This window comes from Podarcis cretensis (assembly GCF_951804945.1).
Source record: "Podarcis cretensis genome assembly, chromosome: 10".
NCBI classification, from domain to species: Eukaryota; Metazoa; Chordata; class Lepidosauria; order Squamata; family Lacertidae; genus Podarcis; species Podarcis cretensis.
In genome coordinates, this window is record NC_137179.1 from 67,620,198 (window position 1) to 67,646,470 (window position 26,273).

At 39.5% G+C, this 26,273-nt stretch overlaps 1 protein-coding gene across 5 annotated transcripts in view; it reads right to left on the reverse strand.

The window, feature by feature from the left end:
* Positions 1–26,273, reverse strand: part of CPNE8 (copine 8) — a 64,503-nt gene that overhangs the window by 16,318 nt on the left and 21,912 nt on the right. For 2 of the 5 annotated variants that reach the window (XM_079994231.1, XM_079994233.1), the window contains exons 4-13: positions 22,534–22,637; positions 21,425–21,464; positions 20,516–20,592; positions 19,660–19,731; positions 17,708–17,771; positions 15,102–15,205; positions 12,296–12,400; positions 4,686–4,727; positions 4,025–4,100; positions 1,012–1,065 (exon numbers count right to left, since the gene is read on the reverse strand). In XM_079994231.1, coding sequence (XP_079850357.1) covers positions 1,012–1,065; positions 4,025–4,100; positions 4,686–4,727; positions 12,296–12,400; positions 15,102–15,205; positions 17,708–17,771; positions 19,660–19,731; positions 20,516–20,592; positions 21,425–21,464; positions 22,534–22,637 — 738 coding nt within the window. Of the gene's footprint in view, positions 1–1,011; positions 1,066–4,024; positions 4,101–4,685; positions 4,728–11,792; positions 11,918–12,295; positions 12,401–15,101; positions 15,206–17,707; positions 17,772–19,659; positions 19,732–20,515; positions 20,593–21,424; positions 21,465–22,533; positions 22,638–26,273 lie in introns of those variants that run through there. The other 3 variants (XM_079994232.1, XM_079994234.1, XM_079994235.1) reach the window with 3 other exon arrangements.

Consider the following 26,273-nt stretch of genomic DNA (forward strand, 5'->3'; position numbering starts at 1 on the left):
TGTACAGTGGTGCCTTGCAAGACGAAATTAATCCGTTCCGCGAGTCTCTTCGTCTTGCGGTTTTTTCGTCTTGCGAAGCACGGCTATTAGCGGCTTAGCAGCTATTAACGGCTTAGCAGCTTTAAGAAAAAGGAAATAAACTTGCAAGAACTCGCAAGACGTTTCGTCTTGCGAAGCAAGCCCATAGGGAAATTCGTCTTGCGAAGCACCTCAAAAAACGGAAAACTCTTTCGTCTTGCGCGTTTTTTGTCTTGCGAGGCATTCGTCTTGCGGGGCACCACTGTATTGGTATCCCCAACCCCACTCCACACACTTCTCTCACCCCAGCACTCACAATATCTATGAGTCTCCACCGTAACTTCTCTTCTCGCTTCTTTATATACAAGCTGTTCCACTTGGCAGATTCCCTTCCACCAATTCACCTCCCTTACCAACCCTCTTATAAGAGCCAAACTATTCATATATACACTGAGCTGTGCACATGTATCTATGCATTCAGAGACTGGCTGGATCATTCCATGAATTACTTTTTTAAAGCGTCACTGTCTGGTCAAATTTATTACCAAAGCCAAATTAAGAATTCTTTGGCTATACCTATTGCTCTGTGAACAAAGCAAAAGATGCCGTGACCTTCTTGCTCCTAGTCTTTAGCCAGGAAAAACAATCTCTCCTTGTTTCAACAAAGTAACAACCATTTACACTTCACTTCTAAAGTGTTCAGAAGACACAATCAGCTTCAGTTAAACCAACACTATTCAGTGCAGGAGTTTCAAGCACTCACCTGTGAACTTTAACACTGGCTATTTAATTCCCAGGGAAAGCACATTTTCGATAGAAAATGAACCAGCTCATCTATAGTTTGATAACAAAAAAAGCAAGTTCTTCTCATAATACAACACCTGTCTTATTTAGAGAACTTCTTGCCCAGATAACGCTTACTTAGATATATCTCACTTCAATATGTGCTGGGAAGGATAGAAAAAACAATAATGAAGAAATGATTTACTTAACTGTTCCTGAATTAACATATTTTTTCTTTTTTGCCCTTTTCTTTGGGTTTATAACCTAGAAAAGAAAATGCAGGCACGTTAACTTTTCTGCTTGTCAACACAAATCTCTTTATATTTTTAAGACTCACATTTTTTGAACTCTGCCACGCTCCCTGCTTCTAAACTCCATCTTCATTATGCCAATAAAGGCTTAATGAATGAATGAACTCCATCTTCCCTACATGAACATTTCAAACACCTCCCTAACCCAGCACAACCCATTTGACAGGGAAATGTGTATGACCCTGGCAAGACCCCTGAGATGCATTTTGCTGCTGCTAACAGTTATGTGTACATCAGGGCAAACTGATATTAAAAGATTTTATAAGGAATGCTCCCTGTTTTCCATCACCCCCATCTTCCTCACTGACTTGTAACAGAGGCAGTCATTCCACTAGCTGAGCTAAAAAGCCCTTCACTGGATTGAATAAAAAATAGTGTTCCACCCATTCTTGTCACTGGAATCAATCTTATTAGTGGCAGGGAAAGAAACATTCAAAGGAAGCCTTGTTCATGTCTAGGGGCATGCAGGAAGAAATGAGTGAGGCTTGCAGGGAGGCAAAGCATAAGGGGAGCTCAGTTTGAATTTATGTCGGCTTTGCTATCAGGGGATAGATAAGTTCTGCAGAGTTGTCTTCCAGTCTGGTGGGTAGAAGATGGAAGTGGCTGGGAGGGCAGATAGTAAATGAAATACAGTCATCTGTTCTGTGCTACTCTTGCCATTGCTTAAAATTTTAAGAGTTGAATAGCTTCCTTGGATTACTGTTCCTTAAATTCCCATTCCCAAGAGATCTTGAACCCCATCTGCTGCTTCTTTGCTGGCAGCTATGAATCACTGTAAAGCCCATCAGGTATGATCCCCCCAGAAGATTCCCTACCCTGGACACCTCCTGCCCTAAGTTGTTCTCCCCAGATGTTTTGGAATACAACTCCCATCAGACTGACCAGCATCATCAATGGTCAGGAATAACAGGAGTTGGGGGGCACTGCATTTAGTATGGCTCCCCTATATTGCTCTTCTCACTGTGTGTTTTTATATTCTCTTTGATGTCTGGAGTTTTTCTTTTTGAGGAAGTCATCTGTGGTTATGTCTCTTGTTGAGACATCCTTCTCTATCTACCATAACTGCTGTCCTTTGTTTCTAAACTCTTGAAGCTGGCTGTACTTGCACACTGTTTAGAATTCATATCTTCTAATGTGCTTTTTGGATTTTAACCAATCTGATTCCTATCCTTGCTTTAATTTCTATTAATGATTTTCCTTTACCGTCTGAAAAAGTCACAAATTTTCAGTTTGCTTGTGATCGTATCTTTCCTTTACTTTTGATACCATACTATTATTTTGCAATATTTGTATAAACTTGGTTTCCTAAATTCTGATATTTCATTTTACTTCCTTATCACTCTAACTGCTCTTGATACATCTTTTTCTGCTTCATGTCTTCTATCCATTTACTGTATGTACTCTGCTTTCTAAACTGAAACCCTTATTCTGATGCTCTCTCAACCTCTCTTTGCATTCTTTTGCTATTTTCATTTTCAAGTTAGTGATTTAGAGTTATATTTTTCAGTTCCAGATTCTACCTCATCTTCAATTACTCATCTCACTGCATATCTTCCTTTAGTTCTTTTTGGATGATTTCTCACTTTCTTCAGTTGAATTTCTTGGGAGATTGATTTTCTTAAGTTTCTTCCTTCAGCTTCTTATTTGGTTCCTTTAACTCTTAGTAGAGTTTCTATCTCCTCCTTCACACACCAGAAACTGGATGTGATTTTTTAAAACAGACACTTATCTAGTTCGCTTGCACATCTAGACAGGTTCAGTATCATATCATCAACTGGTTAACACTTTTAAAATATGTTCTTTTATCTCTAATGATACTGCTAAACTGCTTATTCTTTTACTTCATCGAGGCTTGATTACTGTAATATAATTTTTGTTGATCCTCCTTTATCCCATCTGTATCTTCTTGAATCTATTTTCCACTCTGCAATCTTTCAATTTTTGCCTATAAACATTATCATTTATCATCTCTTCTTTTTTGCATTGACTCACACAACTTACAAAGCAAGGTCCACAGAATACAGAAAGCTAAGCTAAGCTGAGCTGAATAGGTCCACCTGGATAACACAGAAAAGCAGACCAAATGAGGGCAGGAAGGAGCCAAACTCAACTCTAAACGTTTCCTGTCTTGATGAAAGGTAGCAAATAAACACCCATGTGATGGCCTGCCACCTATTGAAAATTTACTTATTTTTACATCATTGCACTTTGCTCTTTTCTTAATTTTAAAAATACACTTTTCAGAGGTCAGAGTTCCTCTGATACCAATTACATCTATTTTACACCTCCATCCTCTTTCCTTTGTTACACCTCATGTTTGAAACTCCATAGTCATATAATTCAGTCTCTCTCAACCCTTAGACATTCATTCCTATTGGCCAGATATTTCACTTTTAACTTACTACTAATGTCCCTTCCTTTTTCTCCCTTTGGAAGTGGGAAGTACAGAGGTGACTGGGGTGGAAAGAGCATCTCTTCCCCAATTCCTTTCAACTAGGCTGACTTTCGTACCTGAGCTATTGAACAGAAAGCAGTGGAAATAATTTAAAAAAGAACAGCAGAAAGGAATGTGGGGCTCGAACCCATGTCTCTGAGATTAAGAGTTTCATCCTCTACCAAGGCAGCTATCCTTTGCGCAACGTATACTGGTTCAATAACTATGTTGAAAACTCAAGTTATATAATAAAATGGTGTTTATCTTTATAAAACGAACCCACAAATATATTGACTGCAATTCTAGAAAATGTGTACGCACACTTGGACTTATGGCTTTTTTCCAGATTTTCTGCTTTCTATTACTAAAAGATAGGTGATTAAACTTTATAGTGCTGGCCCATATTACAAAAAGGGCACATAGACAATTCATGATGTTTATTACCTGTACTTGAGGATATGAAAAAATCTACTGTTACCTCATAGACATTAAACTGTGACTGTCCTCTAGATAGCTCCCTATAACTTGTTGTGAATTCTCCAATGAAGTCATGACTAGGAAACAAAAACAAACAAAAATTCAGATTAGCGGATAAGCTGTATTATTGTAGGTCAAGGTGTGAACAATATGCTAGCTAACACTTCCCAGTACAAGAGGCATTTTAGGAATCTGCCTTACGCCCCACAATTTGGCGCTCTGTTTCATATTTGAAAGCTTTTCATTGCTCCATGAAATTCACTAATAGGCTCCTGTTATCAACCAAACCCAAACATTAGGAAATGTTTCTTATCTGGTTCATTATCTACATGATTACATACCATTTCCCCACAAAATGTGCATTGTTATTTTTTCACAAAGTGGAGTTAAAAGCATTTTAAAAACCCTCTCCCGTGTCAAAATGCATAATGAAGGGGTTTGGTATACATCAGATTGCAAAATAACTATGTGTACAATCAATAAGGGAGTGGCTCAGTAGATAAACTCATGTTATTTCCTGCAAGCACACACATTCCTACATTAAAGCTTTTTAAGCACAGGAATAACTGGTAGAAAACTCCAAAAGCTGCCCAAATAGTCTAAGAGTATGTATGCCATACAATTCCTTTTGAACAATTAATACTGTGCAATAAAAAGATTACCTTCCATCTCTATCCCAGTCGTATACTTCAATCTTAATTGTTCTGAAGAGAAACAAATAAAACACAGAAAAAGCTATACACATATGCTAAAAAACTTGTCAACAGAAATAAATGAGTAATGTACTTTACTACTTGTATTTTTCATTTCCATATCTAATTATTAAATTGATAATCACGATTACGCCTTTTTTGTAAAAAAAAAAAAAGTGATTAAAACAAAGGAGAATACAATTTATTTGTAAGCATTTCCGGCTGCATTTCTAACAGATAGGTGCTCAAGGCAACACACCATAACATCTAAAAGCCTTAATAATAAAAATTCATTTAAAAATTAACCACTATACTCAACAGGTCCCAGCAATGCATGGGTAGGTTTTATTGTGAAAAGTGTGCAAGGTGAATAACCTAGCATATTCCTGGGAAAGGGAGTTCTGTAGTGCTGATGCCACAATGGTGAATCCTTGCTCCTCCACAGCTAACAAGATAATACAGATCAGGATAATCACTGAATATATAAACATTAAACAAGGAAATGAGAATAAACACCAAGGATTTGGAACAACTTTCACTGCAAATTCAACTGGCCATAACTCCATGATGGAGCAAATGTTTCGTAAGCCCAAATTCACAAATTGAATCCACAGTATCCTGAGGTGGGACTGGGAAACAATTCTAGCTGGCATCTCTGAAGAGCAAAAGGTAAGTGGGTAAATAACCCCTGGAGGCTTGAGTCCAGTCAAAGGCGACTATGGGGTTGTGGCACTCATCTTGCTTTCAGGTCAAGGAAGTCGGCATTTGTCCACAGACAGATTTCCAGGTCATGTGGCCAGCATGACTAAATTGCTTCTGGCACAATGGGACACCTTGACAAGTGCCAGAATGAACAGAAACACTGTTTACCTTCCCGCTGCAGTGGTACCTATTTATCTACTTGCACTGACGTGCTTTCAAACTACTAGGTTGGCAGGAGCTGGGACAGAGCAACGGGAGCACACCCCATCGCGCAGATTCGAACTGCCGACCTTCCGATCAGCAAGCCCAAGAGGCTCAGTGGTTTAGACCACAGCCCACCCATGTCCTGTTAGTGGGTGAGCACTGCCAGTCAGAGCAGACAGTACTGAGGTAGATAAACCAGTGGAATGACTTTGTAAAAGGCAACTTATGTTCCTAAGCATTACAGTTTTGCTCTGAAATATTTAATATCTATTCTTGTCAATGGTAAATGACTCTTGGCTATTACTGAATTACTGTCTTATGCATTTTCTTCTGACAGTAACAGCCTTTTCTATTTCATGGAATCACTCTGTATCTCAGGACATCTCAAGGAATTTTGTTTGTGGTACAGAGATATCTGAAGGACATGGAACCAAACCATCATAAGTCTAGAACAGTTGGGACAGACTGTATTAAGCTCTAGATTAAAGAGGCACAATTATTTGTCATATTCCAATTGTAAGAAAATGGGACTTTAAGGAGGCTGTATTCGAGAACAAATAAGTACTAAATCAAGTTGTCACAGCAAGTGCAGCATATTTAGATTTTTCCCTAGCTATACATTTCTATGAGGGTAGGTCCAGCTATCCAAACTAACAACTTCTCATTCCATGGGCGATTGACAGGCAGATGTAGCAAATAAGATACAAGTACTGCTGCTAGTGTACCTAATAACTAGGAGAAAAGTATTCTTAAAGAGCACAGTACAAAAAAAAATGTAATAGGAAACATGTGGATTCTCGGATCTACTCTCAGAGAAATACTTTTTTTTCCCAGGAGCAAATTCCTTGCCACAGTGAAATCTCCAGTCATTCACATGAAAGGGTAGAATATACCAATAGCCAAACATAGGATGGAAAATATGGCATTCCCTGGTGTGTATGCTTCTGGATTACAGATGAGAATTGTTAATAAAAATTACATCCCTCTTAAAACGCTAATAATGCTGTATGAAGATTCCAGCAACAGCTTTGCAGGTCTCTTCAGCAGAAGTTGCAGCCTATTCTAGTCCTGTGATGGTCTTATTGGGAAAGGTGCTTTTCCTGAAGATTCACCGAATTCCTTGTCAACCACAGAAATGAATTATTTTAGACACTGTTTTGACTTTCTGCTCAGTCCCAAGTCAAATGAGGGTATTAACTTGTAAATATAAATTTCTTTTTTTATATATATATTAATTTTTATTAACAGTTTTGTTTAAAATTACAATACCAATAAACAATACAATATAACATCTCTTGACATAGATCTCATCACTTCTTTGGACTCCCTCACATCTCCCGCTCCTGCGTTCCTGTTTATAAAATTTTTTTCCAGCAAATTTATCCCCTTATTTCTATTCTTATTATCTACTTTTCCAATGTTATATCTCTGATTTTAACTATCCTTTATTCAAATCTTAAAGAATTTAAATATAACCTACAACTTCCAAAATTTTTTATCCTTTCTTAAATTTAACTTGTCTTCGTAATTCACTTCATCTAGCTTAATGGTGCCAAGTTGTTTATACTCTCGCATCCTTCTTAACATTCATACAATTTACAATATTTTTGTAGATAAATCTTAAATTTCTTCCAGTCTTCTTCCACCGTCTCTTCTCCCAGGTCTCGGATTCTGCCAATCATCTAAGCCAGTTCCATATAGTCTATCAGTTGCGTCTGCCATTCTTCCAGTGTGGGTAGATCTTGAGTTTTCCAATGCCTAGCGACAAGTATCCTTGCTGCTGTTGTTGCGTACATAAAAAATGTTCGGTCCTTCTTTAACACGTTCTGGCCGACAATACCCAAAAGGAAGGTCTCTGGTTTCTTAGGGAAGGTATACTTAAATACCTTTTTTCAGCTCATTATATATCATTTCCCAGAAAGCCTTCACTCTAGGGCAAGTCCACCAGAGGTGAAAGAATGTTCCTTCATTTTCTTTACATTTCCAACATTTATTATCAGACAAGTGGTATATTTTTGCAAGTTTGACTGGGGTCATGTACCATCTATATATCATTTTCATAACATTTTCTTTCAAAGCATTACAAGCAGTAAAATTCAGCCCAGTAGTCCACAACCTCTCCCAGTCCTCAAACATAATGTTATATCCAATGTCTTGTGCCCACTTTATCATAGCCGATTTAACCGTTTCATCTTGTGTATTCCACTTCAACAGCAAATTATACATTTTTGAAAGTACCTTAGTCTCAGGCTCTAACAATTCCTTTTCTAGCTTCGATTTTTCCACCTGGAATCCTAACTTTTTATCAAGTTTGAAAACTTCTTTAATCTGAGCGTAGTGTAGCCAATCTCGCACTTTATCTTTCATTTTCTCCTGACTCTGCAATTTCCAATTATCTCCATCTTTTTCTAATATTTCCCAATACTTCGGCCATTTGGCCTCCATATTGAGTCTTTTCCGGGCCTTAGCTTCCAATGGTGAAAGCCACCTTGGAGTTTTGTTTTCCAGTAAGTCTTTGTATTTTGTCCAGACATTAAACACTGCTTTTCTGACAATATGGTTCTTGAAAGTCTTATTGATCTTAACCTTGTCATACCATAAATATGCATGCCAACCAAAAGCATTATTAAAACCTTCCAAATCTAATACATCAGTGTCTTCGAGAAGCAGCCAATCTTTTAGCCAGCAGAAAGCTGCGGCTTCATAGTACAACCTTAAGTCTGGCAGGGCAAAGCCCCCTCTTTCTTTCGCATCAGTTAATATCTTAAACTTAATTCTGGGCTTTTTGCCCTGCCAGACAAATTTAGAAATATCTCTCTGCCACTTCCGAAAGCACTCTGTTTTGTCCACAATTTGCAAAGTTTGAAACAAAAACAGCATTTTTGGCAATACATTCATCTTTATAGCAGCGATTCGGCCTAACAAGGAAAGTTTCAATCTTGTCCAGCTTTCTAGGTCTCTCTTAATTTCTGACCAACATTTCTCATAGTTGTCCTTAAATAAACTCAGATTTTTTGCTGTTATATTTACCCCTAGGTATTTTACTTTTTTAACCACCTTTAACTCTGTCTCTTTCTGAAACCTTTCTGACTCTATAACTGTCAAATTTTTTTCTAATACCTCGGTTTTTTGCTTATTTAATTTAAATCCCGCCACCCGGCCAAATTCTTGAATCAATTGTAATACTCTTTTCGTACTAGACTCTGGCTCCTGTAATGTCAAAACCAAATCATCTGCAAAAGCTTTAAGTTTGTACTGTTTCGCTCCGACCCATATTCCTTCAACCAACCGATCTCCTCTAATCATGTTCAAGAGCACCTCCAGGACAGAAATAAATAACAAAGGGGAGATAGGGCAGCCTTGACGTGTTCCTTTTTCAATTTTAAACTCTTCTGTCACCACATTGTTAACTATCAGTTTAGCCTTTTGTTCTGAATAGACTGCATCTATCCCATTTTCAAATCCCCGTCCCACTCCCATCCCTTCCAAACTTTTCTTCATGAATTTCCAAGAGATATTATCAAAGGCCTTCTCCGCATCTATGAAAATTAACACAGCTTTTGTATTAATATTTGTTTGCAGAAGTTCCAAAATGTCAATAATGTTCCTTGTATTAGCAAACAAATGTCTGCCTGGGAGAAAGCCTGCCTGGTCCTTATGAATTACTTCATTTAGGACTTTTTTAAATCTGCTTGCTAAAATGTCTGCAAAAATTTTGTAATCCACATTTAGAAGGGAGATGGGACGATAGTTCTTAAGTTGTGTCTTTTCAGTTTCTGGTTTAGGTATCAATGTGATGAAGGCCTCTTTCCACGATTCCGGCGCCTTCTTCCCTTCCAAAATTTCATTGCCTACCTCCATCAGTGGTTGTATCAGATAGTCTTTCAATGTCTTATAGTACTTGGAGGTAAGCCCACTGGGCCCTGGGGATTTGCCCAATTGCATGTTCTGAATGGCTTGTTCAATCTCTTGTCGTGTTATTTTACAATTCAGGATTGATCTATTGTCTTGTGACAATTTTGGTAATCCGTTGTTTATCAAAAATTGTTCTATCTCAACCTCATCTTGCGGCCCTTGAGTGTACAGTTGTTTGAAATATCTCTGGAAACACTTTCTAATATCCATAGGGTTCTGTATGTTTCTTCCTTCAATCTCTAAATTTGTAACTGTATTCATTTTTTGTCTCTTCTTCAACTGCCATGCTAGCAGTTTCCCACATTTATTCGCCGATTCAAATGTTCTCTGTTTCATTAGTTTAACTTTCCACTCTATTTCCTGGTTTATCAATTTGGAATATTGCGCTTGATAAAGTTTAATTTCTCTCAGAATCGGCTTTGACTTCGGTTTTGCCCTTAATTTCTACTCACAGTAAATATAAATTTCTTAAGTAGCAAAGCATCATGTGGACTCATAAACATTTGTCATAAGTTAGCTCAGGGGTTTTCAGGCACAAACTATGTTTACACTGGCTGCTTACTGAGTCCTGGGTGGGCAGCCAGCAGTTGGGAAATCTCCGTGTGGGAGTTCCCACCAGTCCCAATTTTGAATTCTGGCCAATCAGGCCAGTCCATGGGGGTAGGGCTTCAGAGTGGAACAGGTGTCACTCCTGCTTGCCTCCTGGGACTTGATATTCATGTTTTGGGGCTTGTTTTATATTACCATTTCTTCTTCTAGGTTATGTGATTACTAGCCTTGCTGTGGTTCTTTAATGGCTGCCATATTCAGAGCTGGGAATGAATTTGCCTTCAAACAAATTGGCCCCGTTGCGTGTGTAGGTCTCCAGGCCACCCCTCAAATAACTTCACACATAACACGTAATTTAGTTTTGGTTTTTGGGCACTATTTTGGCCACAACTTTATTAAAATACAAAATAAGTGAGTGGTTGTTTAGACATTGGTTATGATTATCTGTCCCCCCGCCTGGGACAGAACTGACATCTCGAGGTCCGATCGGTAGCCAGTAGAAGGGAAAGTCAAACTTGGGGGTCATTTGAGCTAAGCGTCGGACCCACGCCGCTCACCCCAGCAGCTCCCCGAAAGCTTGCCGGCCCTGGTCCTATGACAAGGATTCCCATGACAGGGATTGGGCGGCCCTGGTCCCATGGCAGGGATTGGATGAAATCATGGCAAGCCCCAGGATTCCTTTAACGGAATTCCCTTCAGCGCAATAGGAGGGGCAGGCACAGCCTATCCTGACCCCTCCACCACCAGCATATTATAACCAATGCCTAACCGCAACCTTACAAGTTGTGACGAATTGCTGAGTAGTAGGCAAAAACCAAATGGCACAGTCAATCACCAAATGGCAAAATTCCTACTAGGCCCCTGCGCCAAGGCAGACGACCCCATGACAGGCAAAGCAAGGTCAACTGGAAAAGAGGGCGGATGGGCAGGTGATCCGATGCACTCTGCAAAGAGAAAGAGAAACCAGAGTGCACCAATATTTAAAAACTATGGTCCCACCCACCCAATTTGCAACATACAATTTGCCCCAGCAACCCGGTTATCCAATAACAATGCCAGGCAACAACTATTAACCTGCCTGGCAACAAGAGGCCTGGCCCGGTGGCCCACACCGCAACACGTGCTCTCATTTATTGGAGAACACGCTTTGGAAGGTTTTGGAATACTAAAGGTGCAATCCTTTCAACAGTTATGTCTAACCTAATTGCATCTATTTCATTTCCATTTCAAGCAAATATTGAGGTCAGATAATTAAGCAAGGTTATTTTCCAAAGTATTTAAGTTGTCTTGTAAATATTTATTTCTTAGAGGGAATTTATATCATTAAAGTTCTGAAGTTTGGTATGACTAATCCCCCTCTAATTTGAAAGGGGAAGGGCTTTCCTTTGAAAATGAAGGAAAGACGGTGAATGCTATTAGGTTTTCTAGAACTCAAGCATGAAACTCATTCTGAGAAGTGCCACTGCTGATTCTCCTTAGTTTGCTTAGTTCTGAATGCCTTGATTTGCCTGGGTTATGATATAACCTTATCGGACTGCTATAAAATATCTGCCTTCCACTCAGTTTCTTATGTGGCCCATAAGATGAAAAAGACAGAAGACGAGGTGGATCAGCTGAGGCAGAGATCGCCTCAGCAATGTCTGTAAGCACCTCAGTGATCTGACTTATAAAAACAACTGAATGAAGTAACCAAGATGGGGAAGATACCTTTCCATCCATTTCTGATTCACTAGATGTTCATGTGATGACTGCTACTTATGAAAAAGAAGGAAGGAAGCACCAGCACATTCTGTTAGTTGCTTTGTAGGCTGGTTTTTATCCCATAAATTCTGAGTAAGAGGACACCTCCAGGAACCTTTAACAAAAAGAATTTTTCTTGAGAAAAGCAGTATCATCAGTATTTGCTTTGCAGTGACAAAGAGCAGTAACTAGTTTCTTAGTGCACTAGCAACAGTGGCTCCATGTTTCCAGAGAGTTTGCTTTTTATCTGCTTGTCAATTATCTGTGGGGAGTGGTACCTATTAGTATACTGAAAATACTATAGTACCCCTTGTACCTCTTAGATATGAACACTTAACTAAATGAATGGTGGTGATGTTAACATTTACTTAAAGTTTTGAACTGATAATATGCCTTCTAAAACGATTAACTAAATTGAGGAACCTCCAATCTTTGAAAACTTTACTTAAGACAAAAGGTTTAACTCTTACCTGTCAAAATCTCCATTGCAAAGTGCTCTGACAGATATCTTGAATGCCTGCCACACTGGATTTAATGTATTCTTTATCACTTCTGTCTTGTGGCAGATTGTAAAGCTGAAACACAAACAAGCTTTTCTTATTTTAATACTTATCTAAAGGTATTTATAGTTTTGATACTTTCAAAACTTGATAGTTTTGAAAACAAATCCACCAAGTGGGAAGACACTGTAATTTATGTGATTTTTTTCCCTAAAAAATGAGCACTATTTCATTTTTAGTCATGCAAACAGCTTTCAAATTAATCTACACATATAGCTATACCACACTTCTTTTTCTTTTTCTTTTTCTAGAGCCCACATGATGGGTAGCAGCAGGAAGTGGAGGAGGAACTCTGGCAAGCAGAGGAGGGGGCTTTGATGAGGCTGTTGTACCACTTCACATGTGTGGAAGAAAATATTCAGACTCCTTTCCTTACTATGTTTTGTAGCAAGAGTTCTTGATTATTAGATGTTGCTGTTTAGGATTAAAGCAGGGACGAGGTGCCTGAATTTTTTTTCTACCTCTCTGAAGACAGAACAAAAGCCTCAAGACAAGTGGTCTCCTTTGCACCAGGATGCAACAGCTATGGTGCTGTTTACTGACCTTCTCTAATACTGGTATATTTCTAAACACAGAGAATATCAATATTTTAATTGTCGACAACAGTAAGAAGCTTCTAGACCAGGAATGGTTAACATGATGCTCTCTGCCCCCAAGGTTTGTATGTCTGTTGCTTTCTCATTCTGCAACGCTCAGAAAGCTGCCTGTTAAGGATTTCAGGGTATGTCTGGTGCCTTGTCTACTCCCATGCACAATGGTCTGTGAGGACTGAAGTTCCCAGGTTTCCTCTTCCCTCACCCTGCTGGAAATCAAAGGGCAGAGCCACAGGAGAAGCCTGTTCTAAATAGTGAAAACATGCTCCAGCCAATGGCAACTGGTGACCCGACCCAAACACCTAGATCTGGTACCAAAAACTCACCATTTCTGGTTCTGTGCTCACAATCACTAACCCAAGAGTAGAATCCCATATCATCCGTATAAGCACATATGAAACTATGGAAAAACCATGGTGATTATGAGCACGACATGATGATTAAAGGGTATAAGTATCTAACTACTTCGGGTTAAGTGATCTTGAATAAGCCTTGTTACAGCTCACTGGGTCTTCCTCTTTACAATGGCTCCATTCTGTGAACAAGCAGCATGTGGACCACACTCACAATTTGCTTCTCCTAATTGCCAGGATCAGTAAGCAAAGAACAAACCTTGGTTTGGTCAGAAATAAACCCTGAGTGTTGGTTCACACGTTGCAACTAAGCCAAGACTTGCTATTTGTCGCTTCTGGCTCTACAAGGGAGGAACAAAAGGGGAGCAATTCAGCAGCATGCACTTGTGTGCCGCTCCTTCACAGAAAACCATGGCTTATGGCTTACTATGATGACTCCAGACAAAATGGATGCCAATAGTAAATCATGAGGGATTAAAATATGATTGGTCTCGTTTTTTATCATTGCAGATTCCCAAGTGGAGATGAAGATGCACACACCAAGTCTTTTCTCTCCTGCCTTGTCCCCAGATGAGATCATACCCAATCAGAGAAGGGATTCCAACTGATGCAAATGAAGATGCACATGCCGTCACAAAGCAGTGTTGCCACAAGCAACTTTCAATAGGTTCTTTTACAGTTTTCTCCATCTAACCGCCATCTGATGTATAGCAACTATATATATACTTGGATACTATCATGGCAGAGAGAAAAGTGATTTGTCCATGGCTGCAAGTCAGGGGTGGCTAACATTTGTCCCTCCCAAAAAATGTTGTGGCTGATGGGAATTGTTGTCCAACATCTAGAGACCCAAAGGTTAGCCACCCCTGCTATAAATGAGTAAGTAACCAGAAATCTTCCAGAACATAGTGTTGTTAGCATGTTGAAGCATGTCGTCTGCAAACTAATCTGCCTTATTACAAACCCAAAATTCTGGATCATTAACAAAAAATATTAAATAGCACCAGACCCATACCAGATATGGGGAGCACTGCCAACTTTCCTCTGTCATGAGAACTCTGTGTAACTCTGTCTCCTTTTCCATAAACAATTACTGGCTCACCATCTTATGCCAAAAGTATTTTGGAAGTCCAAGTATATAATGATTATTAGTTTACCCTTTTCAATATGTTGATTGCTCTTGCATGAAACCAGTATCTTACTCATTGTTCCAGTACCAACCCACTAAAATAGGCAATATAGGCATATTTAATGCACAGAGGTGCTTGCGCAAAGAATTCCCTAGAGCACTGGACTGTTTCAATTTCTAATCAACAGCACTCTAAAGATACAAGACTGCTGAAACTGTAAATATGGTTTTTAACCACTCCAGCTGTTTTTTCCCCTCAGTTCAGGATTTTTTTTAGTTGAAAAGTTAAGAAACCTAGACTTATCTAAGAAACCTAGATACCCAAATCACTGTTATTCATTATATCTGTTAGTGATTTATATTTTTTTGAGCAAGACCACATTTGAAAAATTGCATAAATATGAAATATTGCTGGTTTGTTTAAAAAGCTATTGAAGCAGGCATATGGAGGAAATACACATTCTCTCCTCATCAGTGTAATTGTGAGTTGTATTTTGAAACAAGAGGTTTGTAAGTCTAGAAAAAATAAGACAAGTGCACTGTGAAAGAGAAACTTTTAATACACTACACACAAAATCCCCTGGTCACCCCATAGAACTTACAACACTTCATGTTTAATAGAAGAAAATAAGAGTATCTACCTGCCATCTTCATTGCTGCGAAAAAATACCAGGAAGGGATCAGATTTCCCAAAGAAATCTTTCTTGTCCAATTTGTTAGCACAAAACTGCATCAGTACAGCATCCTAATAATAGAAGAGTATAATACAAATTAAGTATATAATTTATACCAAGCATACTATTTACACTGATTAAAAACTGCATAAGTATTAGGCATCAAGTTTACATTGCTTTCATTTTACTAACAAAAAAAGAGGCACTACAAAGAATTTTTTTGTTTTCTTTTCATTTGCTACCAAGATGGGAACACAGTCATGAATTTTGAGTCATTATTTGTGTCACACACATCATATCAAATATTTTAATCAAATTATTCATAATTTTAGGCTTCTGAAGCTATACTGTAACAAAATTTCAATTACAAATTAAGAGATAGCAAGGATTTCTTGTTCCTTCTCCCACTGCAATTACCCAAATATTCATATTAGTTCTACAACAAGAAATATTTTTTATTTGTTCTTCATTCTGCTCTTTGACAACCTCCAATAATAGTTAATTTAAAAAATATATAAAATACAGTGGTACTTCGGGTTAAGTACTTAATTCGTTCCAGAGGTCCGTTCTTAACCTGAAGCCGTACTTAACCTGAAACACCACTTTAGCTAATGGGGCCTCCTGCTGCTGCCATGCTGCCGGAGCCCGATTTCTGTTCTCATCCTGAAGGAAAGTTCTTAACCTGAAGAACTATTTCTGGGTTTGCGGAGTCTGTAACCTGAAGCGTATGTAACCTGAGGTACCACTGTAAATACAATAGCATAAAATGCCACAAAACTGTAGCAACAGAAAAAAAACCACAGCTTTAAATGGTATATAAATTGCTGAAATAAATAAATAGAAAGGGAACAAAAGAATTAATAAAGCAACTCTTTTCTGACATGTTTTTATGTATAGGGAGGTGTTTTGCTTATGTGAGTTCATATGTTCTCTGGTGTACCTCAGACACAAATTTAATACGTTGAAGGCTATTTGAACAGCATCCACTGGCTGATTCTACGTGACAAGCCATTCAGGACCAGGAACTTGGTATGTGACTACCATGTTGTTTTCTTCACACTGTTACAACATTGCAGAGGCAAAACAAATGGTCCTGAATGATCCACATGGAAAGCAGATACTCGTGAAGAAAAGCATGTAGATTTTGACCTATCTACATGTGGTAGCCATTTTATTACAATGAGCCTTGCATTTAGCTCCAGCATCCAGGCATACATACTTGGTTTAACAATGATAAACTGCAGTCCTGTTAAATTTTAAGACTAATAAAAACTGTGACTATGCATCAACACAAAATATTCCTTGAGGAGGAGCTGCAGCTCAGTGGTAGATAGGACATGTTCTGCATGCAAAATAACCCAGGTTCAATCTGTGGTATCTTCATGTCGGGCTGGCAAAGACTCCTGTCTGAAACCCTGGAGAGCCACTGCCAATCAGTGTCAATACAGTCAAATCAGTCAGTTCTCGAATGGCTCCATTTTTGCATGTTTCGGCCCCCGAATGCCGAAAACCCACAAGTAAATGCTCCGGTTTTCGTAAGCTTTTCGGAACCTGAACGTCCAACGCGGCTTCTGGTTGAGTGCAAGAAGCTCTTGCAGCCAATCAGAAGCCATGCCTCGGTTGTCAAACATTTCAGAAGGCGAAGGGTCTTCCGGAATAGATTACGTTTGACAACCGAGGTTTGACAGTATTACTGAGATATATGGTCTGACTTGGTATAAGGCTGCGTCCTTTGTTGTTCCTAAATAGATTTAATTATTTAAACCAGCATAAGATTAGCTCTACTTCTATAGCAAATGCCAAGATGTCTACTCTTCAAAGTCTGATTATAGTGGTACCTCGGGTTAAGAACTTAATTCGTTCTGGAGGTCCGTTCTTTACCTGAAAGTGTTCTTAACCTGAGGTACAACTTTAGCTAATGGGGCCTCCGGCTGCCGCTGCGCGATTTCTGTTCTCATCCTGAAGCAAAGTTCTTAACCTGAGGTACTATTTCTGGGATAGCGGAGTCTCTAACCTGAAGCGTCTGTAACCCAAGGTACCACTGTATTAGCATGCAACAGCTAGTCTTAAAAGTCTAGCAATATACACATGGATTTAATACAACAACTGTACCCTAACAACAACAACAACAACAACAACAACAACAACGGTAATCTGCCCATCTGACTGGGTTGCCCTAGTCACTCTGGGCAGCTTCCAACATACATAAAAACATAATTAAACATTTTAAAACTTCCCTATGCAGGGTTGCCATCAGATGTCTTCTAAAGCTTGTATAGTTACTTATCTCCTTGGCATCTGATGGGAGGGCGTTCCAGAGGGTGAATGCCCCTACCAAGAAGACCCTCTGCCTGGTTCCTTGCAGCTGCACTTCTTGCATTGAGGGAACCACCAGAAGGCCCTTGGTGCTAGATCTCAGTGTGAGATGAGGGAGTGGAGACACTCCTTCAGGTATACTGGACTGAGGCCATTTATGGCTTGAAAGGTCAGCACCAATACTTTGAATTGTACTCTATGCTAACTAGGAGACAAACAATATACTTTGGCAATAAAAGCCCAAAATATTAACTTACCCGGCAACAGTTGAGCTCCTCTGCTGTCATTATTATCGTGCCACATTTCTTCCCAGGAATTCCTCTGTAACAAAACAACATTGTACAGTAATAGCAATTAAATACAAGGATTCCAAACTCACCAGTTCATTCCTCTCCAGAGTTCCCTCTCTGCATTCTCCATCCATCAACCTGAGCAAGCTCTCATATATAGTCCTTTGGTACTAATATATGCCATTCTCCTTAACTAATAGGGAAAGTAGAGGATCAGTGTATCACTGCACCATAGTGTCTTTACTTCTGGTGTTCCCACAACATGCAGAGGATTATGATTGGGGCTAAAAGACCAAGGGAAATATTGGTTTATGGATGTTATGTTGCAAGCGAACACAAAATGTGAGATTATCAGTGATGAGGGAATTTTTTTGGGTGCATTATTTTTCCACCCAAAAAATTCCATATCTCCCATTCATTAGTAACAACAAATTGGTGTCAACTGCAAATAAATATTAGGCATGCTTGACAGATTCAACATTTTCAGCTTTGTTTACTAAATAAGTAAAATAAACATGCTAAATTAGATCACTTTCTAGGATATCAGAAAAATTTCCTATATATATTTTCCAGAAAACTCACATAACTGGGGAGCACAAAACTTAATTAAAAGATTAAACTTGGCTTTTTAGCCTGTAATACTCAGCATTTATACTATGTGAAAATACAGGAAATGTTTCATACATCTGAGTAATCTGTAAGTTAAGGCCATTTTTACTGTCGCCTGCACATTATTCCTGCTTTTATCACTTTCACAGTTTGTCCCCCAAAGCCAGACAATGTAGTGCGCTGAGGTTTAGCTCCAGTGGGGGAGAGGGGCTATAGCTGGCAAAGTGGCTTTTACCAACCCTGCAATGTAGTCCATTGTTACAGAGTGCAAATCAAGTGAATAGGGAGGAAGTATCAAAAGAGTTGTAAAGCAGAATGTTAAAGGAAGCTGGCAAAGGCAAGACAGAAAATATTGTGAAGTCAGGGCTGCTCCACTCACTCACTCACTCACTCACTCAAACACAAACAGCTATGAAAAGGCACATCACATGCAAATAGCATCACATTACACACTGAGGAGCATACTACCTATTAAGCATGGCCCATGTAAAGTACGCAGCACACGACTGCACACTCCATGCACACACATGCAAAAGCACATCAAATGTAAGCAGGCGTAGTAATTCTACACACACAGTGGCATATCACCTGCAAATACACTTAGTAGTATTCTACATACAAGCACATATAGTAACATGAAGCAGTATTCCACGTGCAAAAAAGGTCTGCAACACAGGACACACAAATTCATGCAGGAAAATGCCTCAAACAAACAGGCACAGCAGCACAACACCCACAGAGCAGCAAACTACATGCAAAGATTTGCAGGAGTGTGGCACTCACATAGCTACATATAGCAGCGTGTCACATGCAAACAGAGGAGAATATGCAGCAACATGCAAAAAAGCATGTCACACACAAACAGTATGCAAATATGTACAGCACCATCCAAAGGAGCATGCCCAAAGCCGGGCCAGAATTGCCCTCTATTTTCACAAAGCCATGAACCTCTCATGGAAGTGGTGGGTGGAGGTTTATTTAACAGGCTTTGGGGAAGGGGATAAAATTCCTAGTTAATTTCATAGGGAGCAGGAAGGGTTACTATAAGATGAAGTGGTAGGAGTTTTAAATTTTCTCTCTCCCTTTCTTATAAAAAGTTTCACTGCTGCTTCAAGAGGTGGCACAGCTGTAATTCTTAATGCAATCAGCTTTCTTAATTCTTTTAAAATGTCCCAATGGGAACAAAGCTATGTCACAATGCTGCGTCGCTCCCAGAGAGTCATTTTAGGGAAATGCAAACACATGCAGCACTATGCAGCCACATGCAAACACACACAGGAGCTTCCTTTCCCCCATCTACAAATACACACTTCTGCAGACCGCTTGCGCCGCCAATGGCCATTTTTGCTTTGGAAAGCAGGTTCCACCAGGGAAGCTTCAATCTGCCAAACAGATGCGAGTTTTAATATTGCCTTTAGTTCAGTGACTGATTTAAAATGGGAACTTGTTACAAGACTATATAATGGAGTTTTACTGAGGTAGCCAAATGCATATTTTTGCAATGTTGTTGAATTCTTTACATAATTATGTTTTAGGCAAGAGGAAAAAAGATTGCAGCCGATGGTCTTGCTTGGATGGAATGTTAACCCCATAGTTTTGAGTCATGAGAATCACCAACAATAAGCCTTCAGCTCACAAGCTCCCCTCACTGTTTGCTGCTTAGATATGGCTGCAAGGAAGAGATCATAAGCTTTCGCTTCTGTGTTAGATTGACTGCAGCTTGTCATTCTATTCTGAAATCAGACCAACTGCAGTTAATCTTAACTATGGTTTGTTGAAACAAGCCAAGTTCATAAATGGTGTCATTTGGTTAGATTATACCTCAAAAAAGTGGATTTTCCATGTCAAATTTCCTATTGATAGAACTAATTCTCTTGATTTTTATGGTGGCTACAATTTCAGGCTATATAATGATGGAATGATGAAAAAGCAATTCACCTGAATTGAAGACAGTCCTATAATGTACTTTAAAACAGCACCACACAAATTCAGAACACACAACAGTGAATAAAAAATGACATGCCTTGACAGTATTCCCTGTCTAGAATTTTTATTTGTCGATTACCAGAGAACACAAGGATTTGCCAGACCCAAAGGCAGGATCAGAAGCTAGTGGGAAGGATATAGGAAGTTTAGCATCAGTTTCTTTGAAAACAATACACTTACATGATTGACTTTTCTAATCTGCTTCCTTGCGATCCAACAATCTCTCCAAGCGTACAGAAAACTTGTCCCAAGAAGTCCTGGAAAATTATTATGAAAATGATAAAGCTAAGTCCCACAGCCCCAGCCCCACTTTTCACTTAGTAAGCTTATGGATATGAGAAATGCAGTATTTAGACAGAATTAAAGGCTTTATTTGGACACACTGATCAATTATGGTTCATAATTAGAGGAATATGCTTAAGTGAGCATTGCCCCTTAACCTGGGCAAGTTGGGAACCTTTTGCTTTTCATGAACCAAAGTTTGTCACGCTGTCTGGATCTAGAACTATCTTAACTATGATAAGCTGCAACAACAAAAATTGTGAGAAGTGCAGGAGGAAAATGTTTCTTTCTTCTTCATGTACTGGTGTGGATATTGGGGTACAGACTCCCCATAATCTCTACGTTCAGTGAAGGGTCAGAATTTGAGCAAACTTATAATTTCCTGACTTTAGCAGGGGCTGGGAATACCAGCTAACTTCCTCCTGAGGCCACCCTGTTGATGGTGGTTGTGGAACAAACAATGGTGCTGATGTCCACCAATGGGAAGATTGACAACTGTCTTGAATGTTGTCCACTTTTGTTAGTATATTGCAGCAAAAATATTTAGAGCACATTGTAGTATCTTAAAGACTAACAGATGGTAATGATATAAGCTTTCATGGACTCAAGCTCACTTCATCAGATGCATGAAGTGAAATCGTAAGTGGCATGTATATAAAGGAGAAAATTGTAAGGTGGGAGTTAAATGGCAATGAGATGCCAAAATGAGATGCCAAAATTACAGTCAGGGATAATTAGAGCTTAAAATATATAAAATGTGTACATGAGATATGGAAACACTTAAGGTTAAAATAAAGTAGCACTTACATGTTTCGATAAATTTGGACTCTTTGAATCCACATCATACCTAAAGTGAAAAAGAACAAAATATTTTAATCTACTTATAAACTCAAATACCCATGTATAACAATGAAGTAATCTTGCTGGTTAAAACTGGGTTTTAGCAGGTATCGTGTAATCTTTCCATCATTTGCATTGTAATGTACATTGTAATGCGTATGATGGCGGAACTCTCTGTCTGTTCAGGTGAATGGCGGAACTCTCTGTCTGTTCAGGTGAACGTTGATTTAACTGTCAATGCAGAACTTTAACCCTTAATTCTTGGGTTGGGAGTGGAGATGGAACTCTCAGTATGCAAAAGAACAGAAGTTCCGTATGTTCGACTGGTGGGTACAAGTTTTGAATTTGGCTGGGGTTGGACTAGAGTGGCCAGAATAAGTGTATATATGGCTAGGAGCTGGCTATGTGGTTGGAAGGTCCACAACTGGAAATTGTGATGGACAGCCAGGAGAAGGCAAAATAAGTGGAAGAGGATCAAGGAGGAAGAAAGAAGACCTGAAAGGATGGCAGAGTGGTTTGGCGGCCAGAGGATTGCTAGGATAGATGAATCACTTGCCTTAGGCTGAAGAGACAAGTGGAGAACCTTTCTACAGCACTGATGGAGAAGAAGTGATGTGCTGTTTGGAATGCTAGGCAGGAAATGTCTGGTAGGAGAGCCAGGGGAAGATTCCAGGAAAAATAACAGCAAAAACAGACCTGCACTTAAATAGGTCAGCAGAACTTGAAGCAGAGGCTTCAACAAAAGTCTTCAGTTATAGTGCTGGTGAGGCCTAACGGGTAGATGGGCAATCTGGAAAAAGTGTTTTAACAAGGTTGCTAAAAGTTTCCTCGAAGCTGACCGGGTTTAGTAACCATAGTGTAAAATAATAATTATACCAATGAAAACTGTAGATCCATTAGCTGAATTTTAAACAACATAGTTTGCTGTAGTGAATTGACTGGAAACATGTTTTACCACTACATTAAGATACAAACTAATGTCAAAATGTTTTAAAATTCCACTTCATTAACTATTCTTGTAAATGAAATATACTGTCGTAATATAATCAAACCCCAAAGTATAGAAATAAACTTACAAGTCAAATCGCAGGTTCTGTCTCTCTTCAAAAAAGTAATCCAATATAAATTTTCTCACAAAATCTGGGTTCAAAGTATTGTCAATTACTTCAGTTCTCCCAAACTGTAAAATAAAATGTTGTGGAAAGTATATCAATAAAAACTACGTATGTTAAGTACATATGCACACACAAGACGGAAAAAATGAAGAAATATAAGGTTTTCATTTGGCAGGGAAAGAGACCTAGCTAAAAGCAGCTCCTAGCCTGAGAATATTCAACACCCAATGAATGTAATTTTCACCAATATTTATTTTACTTAAGATCTCAGGAGCCATCATGCAATATTTGTTTACAATATCTTGAGAGGTGCCAAACAAAAATCAAACAGACAAACCATTTTCCAAAATATGCAGCCGATATCCTGAAGTAAAGTATTGCAATAAACGCTGCATTTTATAAATTTTCCAGAGACAGGGTATATACATCATATTAATTTCTCATACAAATTTTCAGAGGTTATATATAAAAATAATTAAAAACTAAACCATTGTTTGAGCCATGAAACATGATGTAAAGCTTCAGAACAAGTGAACAGTTAAAGAAAATCTTTAGTAATAGATGGAAAGAACAATTTCTGCTCATTTGCTCAGAATCTGGAATTGGCAGCTGATGCAGGACAGGACGTTATAACTAGCAGACACTATTAAGCAATCTTTTCCTCTAAGATTCTAAGCAAAGTGCCAATTAGCAACATTTTACTTTTCTTTGTTTTTAAACAGCACACAAACAAAACTTCTAAATCTCCCAGAACACTTTAATTGCTAAAAGGAAGATTTCAAAGTGGACAGTTTATCTTCTCCATAAGAACCAAGAAGCTCAGAATCAGGAACAATCTAAATGGGAGCATCTACTAAAACCTAAAATCAATACATCAGGGAAGGGCCGGCCTACAGCTCAGTGATAGAGCATCTTTGCATGCAGTGGGTTCCAAATTCAATTGGCAGCATCTCCATGTACGAATGGGAATGTTCCCTGTATAAGACCCTAGGAAGCTGCTGTCAATCAGGGTAGAAAGCTAGATGGACCAATTGTCTGACTTTATTTAAGGCAGCTTCTTATATTCCTAATATTGTATGGGTTAAGGCTATGGCGTTGACTAAGAGGTTACTACAATACAAGTCATGAAGTCCAACATTTTAAGGAGATGATGATGATAATAATAATAATAATATTTTTTTTATTTATACCCCGCCCTGCCCAGCCAAGGCTGGCCTCAGGGCGGCTAACAAGCAATAATAAAAACAAGTTAAATGATTACAACTTAAAACAAAATTAAAATACAACATTAAAATATTGAAACATTAAAATATTAAAATGCCTCATCGCAGGAGGAGAAGGAAAAGAAAAAAAAAGAGAGGGAGGGAATCAAATTGGCTCCAAGCCAAAGGCCAGGCGAAACAACTCTGTCTTACAGGCCCTGCAGAAAGAAATCAGATCCTGCAGGGCCCTGGTCTCATGAGGCAGAGCGTTCCACCAGGCCAGACCAGAGTTGAAAAGGCCCTGGCTCTGGTTGAAGCTAATCTAACTTCCTTAGGGCCCGGGACCACTAGGGTGTTGCTATTTATGGACCTCTCTGTGGGGCATACCGGGAGAGGCAGTCACGTAGGTACGAGGGTCCTAGGCCGTGAAGGGCTTTAAAGGTCAAAAGCAGCACCTTAAATCTGACCCTGTACTCCACCGGGAGCCAGTGCAGCTTGAAAAGCACTGGGTGAATATGCTCCCATGGCAGAGACCCCGTGAGGAGCCTCGCTGCAGCATTCTGCACCCGCTGAAGTTTCTGGGACAGCTTCAAGGGCAGCCCCACGTAGAGCGAATTACAGTAGTCAAGCCTGGAGATGACCATCGCATGGATCACTGTGGCCAGGTCAGGGCGGGAAAGGTAAGGGACCAATTGCTTGATGCGGCGAAGGTGGAAAAATGTCGCCCGTTTCTGTAGCCTCCAAAAATATGGAATTCGGCATCAAAGGGATAGAAAGCTCTGGCAAGTAATGAGGAGATTTCAGCCCTCCCATATCCAAGAATCTCCTGACGAGTCTGCTGATTCTCCAGAGAGGAGGAGCAGTGTTTTGCTTTCTACTTATTCAGCTCCAGCACCAAATCAGTCAGTCAGTCAGTGTGTCGGAGAGAGAGAGAGAGACTGAGTGTTAGAGATCGTGTGTAGAGATAAGGTTGCTGCTAAGAGCAGCTGCAAACACTCAGTGTAGCATTCATTTATGCTTAGACCTATTTAGCTCTGTATATAGTTTTGTATCATAGTTGTAGTTATAGAATAAAAGAAGATATTCTACAGAGCTGCTCTCTGAGTCGTGTATACACCGCTAGACTCTGCTATACTCTGCTGTGCGACGACTGTATTGTGGAAGTGAATCCGGTGCTCACAACTTTAAGCTGTGAGTCCACAGCACTTTGACCTGGTGGTCTCTGGAAGTGCTACCCAGCTCGCCTAGCCCAGTCGGGGTTGAAGTGCATGAGTCCAGTTGGTGACACTGGCTCAAGGGCGATGCTGACAAGTAATAGTAACATCAGTTGTCACAGATTCTAGACGCGTGCTTAAAGCTATGATTACAAATCGGGCCTCTTCTCCCTCAACTGTCATCTAGGGGCAGTCATTTCATCAGACTGCCTCATTTGGAGAGAGATGAAGCAGGGTTCATTGCATCTGCTTTGCTTGAGGCCCAGCTCCATCAAGCACCTAGTGTAGCTTTGCCTGCTGAACAGCAGTCTGAAGGGGGAGTGACTCTACCTGCAGATGATCAGCCTTCAAGGACACAAGAGAAGGCACTGATGGGAACCAGCTGACTCTGGACTTCTTAAACAGAGCTCTCAGCAGCAGTCAAATGCCGGAAACAATACTTGTGGTTCCTGGTTCTACCTTGCTGCTTGCTATCTGGATCCCTAGACTGGACCCTTGGCTCTGTGGTCATCTGGATTCCCAGACCTCTGTCTGACTTTGTATGTGGATTCTGCTCTCAGACAAGTGTTCCTTGGCGACTCCTAGCCCCTGCTTGCTTGGCAATGGGAATCGGACAATACCTCCTGCCTCTGAACTATGCCAGCTGGTCAATATAGGAACAACTGGAGCCTGAGCTTTGAGCTTTGTTCCTTTCCCCTTGTGTGTTGTATTTTTATTTTTTTATTTGAATGTAAACCTGCGGAGTGTCTAGGGAGTGTCTTGTTTCGATTTCTTGTAAGCCGTTCTGGGAGACTTTTTGGCTGAAGATACTGAAGCACATACAAGTGGTCTAAATAAATAAATAAAAAGCGCCACAAAGCAAATGGAAGCAAAGTGTCAGATGTTACTTCCCTGCATCTATATATCCACTATCCATTGACAGGTCCTGCCAATCCAGGACTGGCTTTTTCAGCCAGTACAGAAAATGTAATTAATCTAAGTCATTGCCAGAGATGCTGCAAATCCAAGCTCTTAGATGGATCAATAGGAACCCAAGAAATATAGCCAATGAATAAATTTACAGCTGATACTAATATTTATGGTAGTATAACAAGGATTGGGAACAGAGTACCTTCATTCACGCATCAAGGTAATCCATACATAATAGAGCACACCAATCTCACCTGCTTTGCTCCTCCCTACTAGAATTTCTAAGAAACAAACCATATTAAGCCAAGAACGATTCCTCTCTACAGATCATAGTTAGTCTGTATCCATAATCTCTGCATTAATACTAATGTTATGT